The sequence below is a fragment of the Phoca vitulina genome, unplaced genomic scaffold (assembly GCF_004348235.1).
Source record: "Phoca vitulina isolate PV1807 unplaced genomic scaffold, GSC_HSeal_1.0 scaffold52, whole genome shotgun sequence".
Lineage (NCBI taxonomy): Eukaryota > Metazoa > Chordata > Mammalia > Carnivora > Phocidae > Phoca > Phoca vitulina.
The window spans coordinates 4,393,775-4,411,081 of NW_022589755.1; the positions used below are offsets into that span (position 1 = coordinate 4,393,775).

Below are 17,307 nucleotides of genomic sequence, written 5' to 3' on the forward strand. Positions count from 1 at the left end.
GTTAAATGGTTTGGATATTCAACTTTAACAGATATTACCAAACCCCAACCCACAACCTTTGTATAATTTTTCACACTCGCTAGCAGCGTATGGGAGATCTGGCTTATCCACATAATTTTCAGAACTTGGGAGTTTATGTCCTTTTCACAGTAGGCTTCTAGTTGGTATGTGATGTAACCAAGTCTTGGTTTTATTTCCTTTGTTGTTGTTACTTCCTTTTACTACGGAGTTGGGCATTAACCTTGGGATAATTTCAAAGTGTCTAGTTAGTTATTATGATTCTTTTTTTCTGTTGTGATATCCTTTTCTTCAGGCTTTGTAGTGTATATATGCTAAGAATGAGACCCTGTCTTTTCTCTCATTATACCTCTACTTCTATCTCTTGAGTTTGTGATGAAGAGAAGTTCTTAATTTTAATGTACTCCAGTCATTTCACCCACTATGGTTAGGGTTTTTTACCATTTTTAGAAATACTCTCGGGCGCCTGGGTGGCTCAGTTGGTTAAGCGACTGCCTTTGGCTCAGGTCATGATCCTGGAGTCCCTGGATCAAGTCACGCATCGGGCTCCCTGCTCGGCAGGGAGTCTGCTTCTCCCTCTGACCCTCCCCCCTCTCATGTGCTCTCTCTCATTCTCTCTCTCTCAAATAAATAAATAAAATCTTTAAAAAAAAAAAAAAAGAAATACTTTCTTATACCAAGACCACAGAAATATAATCCTTTATGTTTTTCTAATAACATCATTAAGTATCTTACAATTTTGCTCGGAAATGTATTAAACAATGTCTTCTGTGGTTTGTGTAGTGACTGAGGTTTTCTGTTGTTTAAGATTTTGTTTTTAAGTAATCTCTGTAATCAACACGGGGCTTAACCTTAAAACTTTGAGATCAAGAGTCACATGCACTACCAACTGAGCCAGCCAGCTGCTCTATGAATGATTATTCCTATATTCCCATAGCAGAATGTCTTCTAGGGCTGGGCAATAGCACTAATGTACTTGTCATAGACTGTAGCTGGAATCTTGGCAAACTGATAGCTGTTTTTACCATTATCTCCCTCTCTTTACATCACTGGGCGTAGGTTAAGTTCTACAGATTGTATTTCCAAACACGAGTATAGTCAACTCATTGGCCATTGTCTCTAAAGGAGTCCCACCAAGAGTGACAGCTTTTGGGTGAAGAGATTTCTGTCATGATCTCGGATGTAGACTTCTTCGGTATCTTCGCAGAGTGACCAGGGATGTGTCCATTGCAGTGCAGTGTGGGTCTTGGGTGTCTTCTAGACCATTAAGATTAGTCATATGTACGCTGCTTGGAAGGAGCTAAAGTAAAAGCTTCCAAGTACACGAGCTTTTCATTTTCCTCCGTATGTCACTGCCAAATAAATCATGAAGGAAAACCTATTTTGGATACTGTTGTGGATATCAGAAGAAAATTACACATTTGCTATATCCAGCATTGTTACTGTTCCTTGAAATCATGTTGTGAGCTCATGATCTACACCAGTGGTTCCTTGATTTTCATCCAGTAGAGGCATAAGCAGTAGGTCAAGTGTATGCATAAGATCAGCATTTCCTCCAGATCTTCACCTAAGTTCAGAGCCACCCAAAGTATTTTTGTCATTGTGGCACTTCTGTTTCATTAGATTCAATCTCCTGCAACTTTTATGTCTACATTGCTGTTGTTAATATTCCCCATTGATGGTTCCTGAACACCTCTGCCCTTATTCCTGTGTGATTCCCAATCCTCAGCCTTTTTACTGTAATGTGCCATGATTCCACTATATCCAGGGCTTACTCTTCCTGGGTAAGAAATATAAAATCGTCTCATCTTTTCAGATACATGTAAATTGTATGCTTTTGCACAGTTGTTTCTTCACCCCTCTCCCTTAGCTCACTACAGAAATTTAAGGTAGATTCTCTTGAGTATTGGGATTTCCTTACGTGTTCAAATGCAAGACCTATAGGGACATTGAGAAGTGAATGTTACAGCTCATGCGATTGTTCTGTATTGGATCCTGTGGATCATAGTCTTAACAGTGCATGATGTATTTAAAAAAAAAAAAAAAAGTGCATGATGTAAATTGAATAGATTTTCTCCCAGATCCTGTGTCAGATTAAGGAGTATTTGACGAGGTGGTGTACACATGGGAAAATTAGGCAGGAGCCAGGCCGGGGTCAAACTGAGCGGTGGATACTGTTGGGAGACGATTCTCTATGGGTTTATGTTTCTCCATGTTTTATTTTTATTTTTATTTTATTTAATTATTTGTGAGAGACAGAGCACAAGCAGGGTGAGGGGCAGAAGCGAGAGGTACAGGCACATTCATGTAGAGAGGGGAGCCGGGTACAGGGCTCGATCCCATGATCCCGAGATAATGACGTGAGCTGAAATCAAGAGTCAGACGCTTAACCAACTGAGCCACCCAGGTGTTCCTGATCATGCCATTTTTGATACTCATTCTATTAAAGTGCAGTCTCAAATTGATGGTATTCCGTATGTTGAAACAGCCTTGAATTCCAGGAAGAATTCTTACTTGATTGTGTTGTAAAATGGTAAAGTGTGCTTTTGATTCAGTTGGCTTTATTTTATTGTTGGCTTTGCAAGAACAGGTAGTAATTTGTACCCTTCTTTACTTGTAGCATCTCTCCTTTGGCTTTGATAACCTGGTAATGCTGGTGTCATAGAGAGTGTTTTCAACATCTCCCTTCTCTTTACTCCTTGGAAGTGTTTGAGGGGATTTCAAGTACTTTCTCATTATATATTTGTATGGTTTATCCAGTGAATTCATCTGGCACAGGACTTCTCTTTGTTGGAGGTTTTTGTTTTTGTTTTTAAAAGATTTTATTTATTTGACAGAGAGAGATACAGTGAGAGAGGGAACACAAGGAGGGGGAGTGGGAGAGGGAGAAGCAGACTCCTCACTGAGCAGGGAGCCTGATGCGGGATCATGACCCGGGCCCCCCCGAGCCGAAGGTAGATGCTTAACGACTGAGTCACCCAGGTGCCCCTGTTGGAGGTTTTTTTTTTTTAATTACTTTTTCAATCTACTAAGTAGTTGTAGATCAGTGGAGATTTTTAAATGTATTTCTTCATGTTGGAGTCCAGGTAGGTTATATGTGTTTTGATATTTATACCTATTTATTGGTATCTACTTCTTGGCATATAATTATATATCATTTCCTTTTATAATTATTTTTATGTCTGTGGTATCAGTGATACCGTGTCTGCTTTCATGTCTTCCAATTTTAATTGGTCTTCTCTTTCATTCTTACTTGATTTAGTTACACGTCTGTCAATTTTGATTTTTTCTTTTTTCTGAAAACCAAATCCTCCTATTGTTGATATTTTTCTATTTTTGCTAAATCCTATTTTCTTCATTTCTGTTTTATGTTTAAATTTCCTTTCTTGCTGTCGCCAGGATGGCTGTCGTTTAAGCCTTAAGACTTCAGCTCAGGTCATGATCTCAGGGTCCTAGGATTGAGTCCCGTGTCAGGCTGCCTGTTCAGCGAAGAATCTGCTTGCCCCTCTCCTTTGGGCCCTCCTCTTGCTCATGCTCTCTCTCCGTCTCTCTCTCTCTCAAATAAGTTTTTTTAAAAAATTCCTTCCTTCTGCTGATTTTGGGCTCATAATGGTACTTCTCATGATTATTTGAGGTAGAGGAGAGTGACTGGTGTTAACCCTGACAATACTACAGAATTATCTGTTACACTCTGTGGTCAGTATGTTGTCTGCAAGTTTATGTGTCCCTGGAGGAATGAAGTCCTGATGATTCCTTCTCAGCCATCTTGCTGACGTTCTCTGATTGATTTTATGGTTGTATGTTAGACGTCATCCGTATATTTGTCTGAAAGTTGTAAGTGGAATGACGTTACTTTTCTGTTATTCAATATCTTTCAGCTGTATCTTCACATGGCACCCTGAGCTTCCTGCCAGAGCTGTGCAAAGAAGCTTCATTTCAAAATGTGTCAATGGGTCGATATAAACATAGTGTCCTTGAGAAGTTACACTTAATGATAGACTGGGATAATGATCATAAAGGATATATCCAAATTGAGACTACTGCCCATAATAGGAATCTCACTGCCCACAATGGTGAAAGATACAAAATATTTTGTAAAACCTTCCTTTTTAAGTCCACTAGTTCTGCAAAGCAGGGTGTTTCTGTAAGCAGAATCTCCAATCAAATATTCAAACGTACATATTTATGGATAGAGAATGTGGAAAATCTGGAAAGTTACCTAGTCCATGCTGAAAATAACGATTTGAACAATTTTGAAAATAGGATTGGATTGACCTTTCAGTCAAATATTTCTAACCTTCAGAGATTTAAAAATGGAGAAACAACTGCTAAATGGGATCCATTTGAGAGGTCCTTCACCAAGGGCTCAATCCTCCAAAATTACGAGAGCATTGTCAATGGGGACAGAATTGCTCAAGGCAGTGAATGTGAGAAAAAATTTCATCAAGGCTCAAATGTTAATGAACATCTGAGGACTCATTTTCAAGAGAACCATTCTGAACATATTAAATGTGGGGAAGTCGTTTATCAAAGATCCAACCTTCTATACAACAGTATGCATATAAGAGAGAATCCTTACAAATTTAATGAATGTGAAAGAGATTTTAACCAGTCCTCCAGTGTTGGTGATCATCAGAGAGTTCATGTGGGAAAAAACCCATACAGATACAATGATAAGCCCGGGAACATGTTTAGTCAGTCATCAGTAATATGTATACGTAAGACAATCTGTAGTGGAGAGAAACCTTACAAAAGTAAAGAATGTGGCAAGGCCTTTAAGCAGTGCTCAACCCTTACTCAACATCACATAATTCATACTATAGAGAAACCTTATAAATGTAAAGAATGTGGCAAGGACTTCAACAAGCCCTCAACGCTTACTCAACATCACAGAATCCATACTGGAGAGAAACCTTATAAATGTGAAGAATGTGGCAAGGCCTTTAGCTTTCAGTCAAGCTTTATGAAACATCACAGAATCCATACTCGAGAGAAACATTACCAATGTGAAGAATGTGGTAAGGCCTTTGAGCAGGAACCAGACCTTATTCAACATCACAGAATTCATACGAGAGAGAAACCTTATAAATGTAAAGAATGTGGTAAAGCCTTCAGGAAGCAATCACAACTTACTCAACATCACAGAATCCACACTGGAGAGAAACCTTATAAATGTAAAGAATGTGGCAAGGACTTCAGCTTTCAGTCAAGCTTTATTCAACATCACAGAATCCATACTGGAGAGAAACCTTATAAATGTAAAGAATGTGGCAAAGCCTTTAACAAGCCCTCGACGCTTACTCAACATCATAGAATCCATACTGGAGAGAAGCCTTACAAGTGTAAAGAATGTGGCAAGTCCTTTATCCAGCAGTCACACCTAAGTGTACATCACAGAATCCATACTGGAGAGAAACCTTACAAATGTAAAGAGTGTGGCAAGGCCTTTAGCTTTCAGTCAAACTTTATTCAACATCACAGAATCCATACTCAAGAGAAACGTTACCAGTGTAAAGAATGTGGCAAGGCCTTTAAGCAGGAAGCAAACCTTATTCAACACCACAGAATTCATACTAGAGAGAAACCTTATAAATGTAAAGAATGTGGTAAAGCCTTCAGGAAGCAATCACAACTTACTCAACATCACAGAATCCACACTGGAGAGAAACCTTATAAATGTAAAGAATGTGGCAAGGCCTTTATCCATCGTTCAAGCTTCACTCAACATCATAGAATTCATACTGGAGAGAAACCTTACAAATGTAAAGAATGTGGCAAAGCCTTTAACCAGCAGTCACACCTTAATACACATCACAGAATTCATACTGGAGAGAAATCTTACAAATGTAATGAATGTGGCAAGGCCTTTAGCTTTAAATCGGGCTTCACTCAACATCACAGAATTCATACTGGAGAGAAACCTTACCAATGTAAAGAATGCGGCAAGGCCTTTATCCAGCTCTCGCACCTGAATCGACATCACAGTATTCATCATGTAGAGAAACCTTATAAATGTAAAGAATGTGGCAAGGCCTTTATGCTCCTTTCAGGCCTCACTCAACATCACAGAATCCATACTGGAGAGACACCTTACCAGTGTAAAGAATGCGGCAGGGCCTTTAAGCAGCAGTCAAACCTTATTAAGCATCACAGAATTCATACTTCAGAGAAACCCTACAAATGCAAAGAATGTGGCAAAGCCTTTAAGCACCACGTGCACCTGAGGCAGCATGACAGCGTCCACACTGGAGAGAAACCTTACAAATGCAAAGAGTGTAGCCGGGCCTTTATCCACCAGTCAGGCCTCACCCGACATCGCAGAATCCATACGGGAGAGAAACCCTACAAATGCAAAGAATGTGGCAAGGCTTTTAACTGGCACTCAGCCCTTACTCTACATTACAGAATTCATACTGGAGAGAAACCTTTCAAATGTAAGTATTGTGGCAAGAGGTTTATCCAGCAGTCAAGCTTTACGCAACATCACAGAATTCATACTGGAGAGAAACCTTACAAATGTAAAGAATGTGGCAAGGCCTTTATCCAGCAATCACACCTGACTTTACATCACAGAATTCATACTAGAGGAAGTCTTACAAATTTGAAGACTGTGAGGGAATTTTAAGGACTGCTGAACCCTAACTCCACATCAGAGAATTCATATTGGAGAGTAACTATACACGTGTATAAAGAATGTGGCAAGACCTTTAAGCAATGCTCAACCCTCATTCCTTATCAGAGAATTTATAGTGGAGGTGATTTTACAAATATAAAACTTTGGCAAGCCCTTTCATAGTGCTCAGGCTGCTTCCAGCATTACAGAATTCATACTAGAGAGAAACCTTAGAAGTGTACAGAACGTGATAAAACTTTTGGATTGCTCAACTTTTTTTTTTTAAGATTTTATTTATTTGACAGAGACACAGTGAGAGAGGGAACACAAGCAGGGGGAGTGGGAGAGGCAGAAGCAGGCTTCCCGCTGAGCAGGGAGCCCGATGTGGGGCTCGATCCCAGGACCCTGGGATCATGACCTGAGCCGAAGGCAGACACTTAATGACTGAGCCACCCAGGCACCCCCGGATTGCTCAACTTTTACTCAGCATCACAGAGTTCATACTGAGGAGAAATAACTACATACGACAAATGGAAAGAATGTGGCAAACCTCCAGCTGAAGTCATAACTTGCTCAACATCATCCATCCTTATCATACAGGAGCAAAACTGTAACATGTAAAGAAAGTGGCCAAGCCTTTAAGTGGAATTCAATCCTTACTGGGTATCTCAAAATGCAGTCTTGGTTCAAACTGTACAAACATAATGAATGAGGAAAGACTTTCTCTTAACAGTTTAGAAAACATCAGAGTTGAGAGAAGAAAAGTAACTTGAAGATAAAAATATGTAGAAACGTATTAAACATCAAATGTCAATAAATGTCATAGAATTCACAGTACAAAGCAGTACATCTGTCACTCTTCAGAGATTACATCAAAAAAGGAATACAAAGTTAGTTAGATAATGTATATGCTGTTGTGCTTCAAAATACAGAAGAGGGATTTTTTAAACATTTGGTCAGTATTTTATTTTTAAGATTTTATTTATTTGACAGCACAAGCAGGGGGATCGGCAGGCAGAGGAAGAGGGAGAGGGAGAAGTAGGCTCCCCGCTGAACAAGGAGCCCAATGTGGGACTCGAATCCTGGACCCCAGGATCATGAAATGAAGAAATCCTCATAGATACCAGAGAATAACTAAACTCTTCCATAAAATGAGATGCATCCACATTTTTAGAGAATGACCGGAGTCCTGAAAGTGTTTTAGTACGCAAAATTAAGCTGGTAAGAAGTTAAACTAGTCTGCTATGTAAGAGGTCTTTAAGCCTCATGGTAATCACAAAATGAAAAAATGTAGTAGATACACAAAAGATAAAAGAGAAAATAACCTAAGTATTCCTGTATAGAAAATCATCAAATCACAAAGATAGCAAATGAATAAGAAAGGGACAAATAATTCTAAATAGCTAGAAAACAAAAGAATGACAACTGTAACTCCATACTTGTATTGATAGTTGCTTTAAATATAAAGGGACTATATTCTCTAATCCAAAGACATTGCCTGAAGCGAAAGAAATATGAGACCCAACTATAGTCTTCAAGAGACTCACTTCAAGTTTTAAGAACACACAGACTGAAAGTGCAGGTGTGGAAAAAGATACTCTATGCAAATGGAATCAAAAAGAAAGCAGGATAGCTATGTTTCCATCAGTCAAAATAAACTTTAAGCCAGAGAGTGTAGTAAAACATGGCAAAGGTCATTATATAAAGGGCTCACTTTGTACAGTGTTTTTAATTATGTGGTGTTTGGCATAATGTCAAAAAGGATTTCCCCCATTTTAGATTTGGAAGGACAGGAATAGTACGATTATGTAACTTGTGTAGTCCTTACCACTCTCAAAACCAACACCTTTTATACGACCCATTGCTGTGTTTTGAGGGTTGGGGGAATAAACACTGGACAACAATTTGAGAAAGACCTATTGCTTTCAGATTTTGATGTGTGTGAAAAAAATACGGGTGCAGTGAAAATCTTGACAATTTAACAAGTAGCCAATAGTTTATCAAAACTAACTTGTACAGGCTAATAAATCTTTGCCACAGTATTCAGTTGTCTAACCTCTTGCTATTATACATTGCATATTTTTTTCACATGTTATTTAATTTACATTGTTATCTGCTATTTAAAGTCCCTAAATAAATTACTTGTACTTTCAGGCAGGTTACCATAATGCCCTTCAGTAAGATTTCTGATATTATTTCTGGGCAATTTTTCTTTATATATAGTTGCAAATGATAGGCTTTGTACGGGTCACCTTTGTTATAATTGTGATAGTGGATTTAGTTCAAGCTGAGTTCTTTCTGAAATGTACATCTTCCCATAAGAAACCCTTACATTCCAGTTGATTCAAAGTTTCTAGCATAGCTTACATCTGACTAACAGTTGTATACATTATATATGCATTTATTAAATATAAAGCATTCACTCCCTTAATGTTGGAGAAAGGTAAGCTAATATACTTAGGATTTGTGTTACATTAAAGCTGTAGGTTTGTATATTCATGTAGAGTAGTTGCTTTCTGCTCTCTGAGCAAAAAACAATTGGATTGTTGTGTTGATTTTTTCAAAATTTGGATGCATAGGAGTAACTTTTTTTATTAAGATTTTACTTTATTTTATTTTTTAAAGATGTTATTTGACAGAGAGAGACACAGCGAGAGAGGGAACACCAGCAGGGGGAGTGGGGGAGGGAGAAGCAGGCTTTCCACGGAGCGGAGAGTAGGATGTGGGCCTTGATCCCAGGATCCTGGGATCATGAGCAGAGCTGAAGGCAGACGCTTAATGAATGAGCCACCCAGGCGTCCCAGGAGTCACTTACTTTTAGAAACTAATTTTGTTTGATCTATAGTATTTTTTACATTTACATTTTTCAATTAAATATATGTGCTTTTCCTTAAAAAAATAAAAAGTAATAAAGCCGTCAATTCAACAAACGGATATAACTTTTATAATTGTTTGTGCGCCCAACATAAAAGCAAGTAACACATAAAACAACCATTAGCAGACAAGAACAGAGGAAGACACAGCAGTACATTAGAAGGGGACTTCAATACTGCGCCTTCAGTAATGGGTAGCTTGTCCAGACAGAAAATTTATAAGGGGACATCAGACTTCCAACACTGCATCCAACAACATCTGAAAACACATTCTTCTCACATGCACATGGAGCATTCTCCAGTATAGATTATATGTTAGGCCACAAAACAAATCTTAATGAACTTATGAAAGAAGTGACACCAAGCACCATTTCCAACCACTATGGCATGAAACTAGAAGTCAAGTACAAAACTAGAAAATACACAAATACGTGGAAAATAAACGTGAAATTATTCATAATAACCAAAATAATGGAAATACCTTGTCCATTGTCAGATGAATAGATAATGTGGTACGTATATACGATGAGTACTGGATATAATTTAACAATACATTTGAGAATAGCTCTTAAAAATTATCACATGAAAAATTGTAACTCTGAGGTGATAACTATGTTTTGCAATATATACTTCAAATCATAATACATCTTAATATAATGTTACATGTTAATTATATCTCAGTGAGACTGAGGAAAAGTGAAATAAGCAGATTAGTGGTTTCCTAGCCACAGGGATGGTGACAGTTAAAGAATATCCAGTCTCTTTAAGAGGTGATTCAGTGTAAAACTGACTATGGTTTGCTTGCACCTGTATGTGAATCAGAAACCTAACATTTGCACATTTTGAAAAAAGATTTTGACAGAATACAAGCAGGGGGAGGGTGGAGGGGGAGAGGGGGAAGCACCCTCCTTGCTGAGCAGGGAGCCCAATATGGGGCTCCATCCCAGGACCCTGAAATCGACCTAAGCCAAAGGCAGGAGCTTAACCAACTGAGCAACCCAGGTGCCCCATCCGGTCCATTTGTACATTTTAAATGGGTGAATTATACACTATGGAAATCCTATGCAAAAGCTGTTACAAAGAACCCTAAATAAGAAATGCCTGCATAAGAAGACTAGTATAACATACCAAGACTATATAAGTGCAGCTCTTAAACACACACGTGTAAGATTTCAAATGGAATTTGATTTAACTTCTGTGTTTTAAGCACACAGGAAGTTTTGTCAAATTACACATACATAATTATTAGTATGAGTTATGTTCAACACTTTGGTGTTGGATGAAGAAAATGTACAGATGCTAATCTGTATGGGTTTCTCCAAGGAAAAAGTCAATAGAATGGATATCTATGTAATCTCTTTGTATTTCACTATCTACATTTCTATAGATCTGTAGATACAGAAATAGATAATAGGCATATCAGAAATAGATCTCTCTTTCTCTATCTCTTTAATGAATTGGCTAACCCGATGGTTGAGAGCTGGCAAGTCTGCAATCTGCAAAGAGGTCCAACAGGCTGGAGACCCAGGGAGGCACTGATGTTGAAGCTGGAGAATTTGAAGACAGTCTGGAGACAGACTTAGGAAAAAGCACCTTTGGAATATACAGCTAATTACTATGTTCTCCAGAGTAGACTGTCTAGTAAGTGGTATGGACTTATTGGCATATAACTAATAACAAACTAACTGAAATAGAAGAAAGTGCAAATAATTTCTAAAAGGAGTTAAACGTCATCTTAGAATATTTTGACTAAATGTAAGAATATAAAGCATTTTCAAGTATGCACTAGTTCATACCTTCCACAAAAGACAAAATCAGAATTATGGTAGGATGTATACATTTAACAATGGAATCAAGAGCATATCCATTTTTCATAGGTAGCATAAGTAAAAATTTCGTGTTAGCCGAGGAGAAAATACTTTAATTATTAAATAGGATTAAAAGACAACACCTCTGCAATTGAACCTTATTTTTCTAAGTACAGAAGTTAATTGACAGAATAACTTGAATATTCAATAATGAATTGCTCAAATTTCACAGCTAGTAGAATGCAAATAAACACAGAGACATCACTTTTAGCCTCATGATAGACAAGATTAAAATGAGTGGTAATAAAGAGGTTGGTGAGGCCAGGAGGAAAAACATACACTATGTATAAAAGGGGATATAAGTGTAACTTTGGGGAATAGCTCCTGTGCAGTGTCTATAAAAATTTTGAATTCATTCACCTTTGAAGCAGTAATTACAGCTCACATTCTACTACTCATAGAAATAAATAGGGGCGCCTGGGTTGCTCAGTCAATTAAGCACCTGCGTTTAGCTCAGGTCATGATCCCAAACCTGGCATCAAGCCCCATGTCTGACTCCCTGCTCAGCAGGGAGCCTTCTTCTCCCTCTCCGTCTGTCACTCCCCCTGCTTGTGCGCTCTCTCAAATAAAAAAAAAGAAATAGATACAAATCTGTCTGAAACATAAATCCCATTCTTTACGTGGAGGAACTTAAAAATGCCTTCTATGTGATCAATAAGAAAATACATGGATATTTTAAGGTATATCCTCATTCCATTTTTACTAATAAAACATCTCTAAAATAGATCACATAAATGTTGAGAAAAGCTGCATCACATTATACAACAAATATGCAAGTAAAATGGCATGCATACTTTTAACTCAATATCTGTATGTATATTTATAAGAGACTTAAAATTATACAGCTAGGAAAATCTGAGTGTATGTTTCCATAGAGAGGGATTCATATTGCATATATAATTATAAAGTACATAACTTACTTCTCATTTCGAAGTATTTGAAATATTTGCCCAAAAAGAAATGTTGCATTGGTAACAACTGTTGGAAGCACACTTGAAACTGTCCATCTGCTCACAAAGCCAAAGTTCTAGGTTGTTTCCTAGTTGAATTGTAAGCATTTTTCTCTCATTTATAATGAATGACCCAGAACAATTACTCGATATACAATTGGCCTTCAGTTCAATAGATGAAGTATAGATTATTTCACAGACCAACAGTTTTTAGATATCTAGGTTGATTCTATTTTTTTAATTAATTCTGTAATCAAGTTTGTCATGATTTTTTTAATTTTTTTAATTTTTTATTTTTTAAAGTTTTTTTTTTTTTTGACAGAGACCGAGAGAGCGAGAGAGGAGCACAAGCAGGGGGAGCGGGCAAGGGAGAAGCAGGCTTCCCGCTGAGCAGGGAGCCCGATGTGGGGCTCGATCCCAGGACGCTGGGATCATGACCTGAGCCGAAGGCAGACGCCCAATGACTGAGCCACCCAGGCGCCCCAAGTTTGTCATGATTTTAAAGGCAGTGTTAATAAGAACTGATTTCAGGTTATGGATTGATTTATTCTATTCCCTATAACACCTCTGTTTGGTATTCAGTGTTCAGTAATGCTCTCGTTCATCCTCTAATGAGGTTCTTAAATTCTGGCAGAAGTGAGTACTCTGCATTTTTCAGGACTTTGCACTTTTTTGGGGCCATTGACCCCCATCTGGATTACATGTGCAGTTTCTGTAATCCCGGTCTACATGGAGCAGCCCAAGTATCCAATGTCCATCCACCAAGCACGACAGGCTGTCCTCCTCTTTGATATCCAGAAACTGACTGCCAACTCCAAAAGGAATCTTGGGCATCAGAGCTGATCCACCCCCAACGCAAAACTTCTCAAAAGCTTTAGGTCATTACCTCATGGTGAGAATTGTTCAGGGCACGTAAAAAGCCTGAGGAGAAAGAAGTGAGAACTGACAGATTCTGTGATAAAGGGAAGAAATATTCAGAGAGCCAGCCTTCAGTAGAACAAGAAAATAAGGAAACAAGTCGATGAAAAGAAGCCCATTGGGCAGAACACCTCAGAGGAAGAGAAGTAAAGGTTTTCAAGTTGTAAAAAGAACAGTCTCTGAGTGAAAGTTTCAAAAATAGAAATATTTTTCTCTAACTATGGGTTAGGATGCACATAAGGGAGACATTGAAACTGTCCCTACCCTAACATCCATTTTCTGATGAATATCAAGAGACTGTGGATGTGAGGAAAAAGTATTTAAAAAGCTTTGCATCGGGGCGCCTGGGTGGGTCAGTCGTTAAGCGTCTGCCTTCAGCTCAGGTCATGATCCCAGGGTCCTGGGATCGAGCCCCACATCGGGCTCCTTGCTCAGCAGGAAGCCTGCTTCTCCCTCTCCCACTCCCCCTCTTGTGTTCCCTCTCTCGCTGTGTCTCTCTCTGTCAAATAAATAAATAAAATCTTTAAAAAAAATTTAAAAAAGTTTCTCATCGTGTGTTTCATAAAGCAGCTGTTAGGCTCAAATGCATTTTGTGACATTTTGTCTTCTTTAAAAAATATTTTAGTACCAAGCGCAAGCTCAGCATGCATTTTTCCCAACTTTCTACCATGCACAAGACTTCACACATCTCACTCTTTTGATAATAGTTTCATTTTCCTCAGGTGTGAATGGAGAAATAGGTGATCTGGTAATACTAATAACTTCATTTCTACCCAATATTGTGTCAAAAGTTGAAGTTTCACAGTTAGGGTATCACGTTGATTGTTTCATACTGTGAATACTCTTCACTTACTGTGAGATCTCACATCTCACTTACACAGTCCTGTACACACAGATTAGTACTGTCTAATAATTAAGTCATTCTGTTTTCAGGAAATCCAAGTTGGTCTTGGGGCAGATTCCTTTTCCTATTATACTGCAGTAGTTCACCTAACATAATAAAAAACCCAAATGTTTCTTCATACTTCATACTGACCTGTAGAATATTTCTACCTAAGAATATTGTGAAAACAAAATTTAAAAAATACTATCTAATTTGAAATGTCAAGGTATAAGAAACAAAACTAAATGGAGATCTAAATTAGTTGAAAACCCAGCTGTCATGATTTATTAGTATAGCACGGTTAAAGTACCGTCTTTGTTACAACCCAGCACTCTGCCCCTAAGCAGTGTGCACATTTTCACGTAGTAGCTAAAATCGTGTGTCCGTATAATTTTCTCTGCAAATTAAAACTATGTATGGGCCCATATTACAGAGTCGTGAAGATTTTTAGAAAGTAACACACGTACATTGTTCATATCAGTGTTGCATACAAATTATTTTTTCAAGGCTGATGTGGTTGAGGTTTGTAAGTCTTTTTTGACAATGATCTACTCTTTGAGTAGGAACTAGTAATAAATGCAAACTATTGGCTTTCAGCGGACCTGCTCCATTTAACTCCTGCCTCATATTTCCAACAGGAATCTGGTAACAAAGGTGAATAAGCAGTCATCTGGAAACCAGCAGAATAGCCTCCAGACACTTGACATTAGGAGTATCATTTTTATTATAGTTGAAATCCTGAGGAATTTTTCTCTTGTTTACCATTATACCTTCCTTTTCTTGCCACTGGGAGCAGGTAGGTCCACGGATCTTATTCTCAAACACCTGACCACAGCCAACTCCTTGGTTATTCTTTCTAAAGGAATCACCTAGACAACGGCAGGTTTGGGGTTGAAAAGTTTTCTTAATGATTTTGGATGCAAACTTGTGTTCTATGTTCACAAAGTAGGCAGGGGTGTGTCTGTCGGCACCACCTGCCTCCTGAGTGTATTTCAGGTGATCGGGGTCAGTCCTGGAACTCCAGGTGGGCAGAATTTAAAGTAAAAGCTCCCAAGGACATGGAGTCTTATATGTTCCTTTCTGGATGCTATATACACTGATAAATTTGATTTTTCCTATATATGTGACTGCCAAATTGAACAGCTTTCACATCACAAAGACGAAAGATTTTGGATACTGTTCTGTTACATTTCAAGGAGAAATCACAGTGCCACTATTCCTGAATGTCTATTAGTCCCTGGTGTTTTACCTTTGGGGCTCATGATCTGGGCCAGTGGCTCCCTGCTTTTCAGGCTGCCCAGGAAAAAGAGGCAGGGGTCCAACACATTCATAGAAATTGGGTTTTCCCCAGATCCTCCGAGGAGACCACAGTTACCCAGAACATCCTCGTTGTGCTGAGCACTTTTCTATCATTGAACACCCTCACCTCCATCTTCCAGGTGTGTATAATAATAACCCCAATTGGTTGATGGTGAACATCTCTGAACTATTTGCTGCATGTTTCCCAACTGTCTGCCCCTTTCTTCTCATGAGTCATGACTCCAGTCTATCTGGCCTCTGCTGGGACTGGATAAGGAATACAAATCCCTTAATATAATTAGAGAGATGTAAATTCTAGATTTTAACAATGTTAAAATGTTTATTCATTCATTTCCCACCGAGTCCTAACCTCTGTTATTCAACACATTACAGGCAAGTAGTGACCAAGACAGACTGAGCCCTGCCCCAATATATTGAAAGTAACCTGTAATAGCAATTGTAAGGGAAATGTTATGTATTTATTGTGTCCTTGTATAACTCGAATGATTACTGTTTACAGTGGAGAAGCTCAGAGTCTATGTGCTAATGAAATGTTAGGTCCTAAAACAACCTGTAGATTATAGAGAAATATTGGAGTGTGTAAATTTCAATGTGACAAATGGGATTTAGGACAATTTTATCCATAAGGAGGCACATATGAGATGGCCCTTCAAGAAACTGAAGAAAACTGTGGACGCCCAGAATAGTGAAATAGGCTTTGGTGCAGCGGGATGGCAAATTCAGTTTGGGGCAGCGGAGAAATAGTGGGTCTACTTTCAAGCCTTGCACAATGGATCCTAGAGAGATGGTATTCATTTGAAACGTGAAGTTATGGAGGAACCTTAGTATATTTAAATTCATGTGAAAATGGACATATATGAACTGAATGTGGAGGTCAAAAAAAAGAAGATGTACTTGCTGATCTTTTAAAGATACCCAGTGTACACGAAAAGTTTATACACACACAGTCTTTGATAAAGGCATAATTTGGGGATCTATAAAAGGTAATCATTTTTCTTTATTTAGTGATTATATCAATTGACCATATTGGTATTATGACCTTTAGATTCACCCGCATGGTGAAAAACTTTATAATGAAGTAGTCATTAAATTTGGAGTAGGTGATAAACATACATAAAGGATATTCCTCCACTCTTCAGAATTATTTCCTCCACTCTTCGAATTTATTTTAATACAGCTCTCTCTGTAATAACATTGTAAGCCTGATTCAAAATATTAAACATTCAAGAAAGTAGACAGCTCACTTTGACCTACTGATCTATGTCATTTTCTAAATATTTATATATATTTATATACATTATATACATTTCATTTATATACATATAAAATGATATATAGAATATATATAATGATATGTATAAAATATATACAGGCTAGAATGATATATATATATATGATACATATATTTATGATCCTGTTTAATAATGAGGTTGGTGGTTTGTGGAGGTGAGAATATTTTTTAAAATATTTTTCTCATTTGCTAACTACCAATTACAAGTTTCTGTTGTGAGGTCATACACCTGCAACCAGACTGTTAAGAGTGTTCAATAGAAAGTGTTTCTCTTTCAACATCCCTGGAGAGCAAAAATGCTGTCATATGGAGGACAGCAGACCATGCTAAAGTCTGACACATGAGGGATGGGCACCTAGCTTGCGTATTTTGTTGGATTCTATGTTTCCCTGAGAAATTCTTGTAGTGTAATTTCAGTTCCTTCCTAATCTTCAGACCACTTAGTTGTGCATAATTCATAAGCAGAGAAAAGCAATCAGACAAATAACTTGATAGACTCAGTGATGGAACAATTAAAATGAAATGACAATAATTTCTTTTTTTTTTTAATTTATCTATTTGTCAGAGAGAGAG

At 37.9% G+C, this 17,307-nt stretch overlaps 1 protein-coding gene across 1 annotated transcript in view; it reads left to right on the plus strand.

Moving 5' to 3' along the window:
• Nucleotides 1-6,971, plus strand: part of LOC116622219 (zinc finger protein 208-like) — a 57,123-nt gene extending 50,152 nt beyond the window's left edge. Inside the window, 1 exon segment of the mRNA XM_032388481.1 lies at nucleotides 4,774-6,971. Within this exon segment, the coding sequence (XP_032244372.1) occupies nucleotides 4,774-6,643 (1,870 nt within the window). The 3' untranslated portion in view covers nucleotides 6,644-6,971.
• Nucleotides 6,972-17,307: the final 10,336 nt, after the last annotated feature.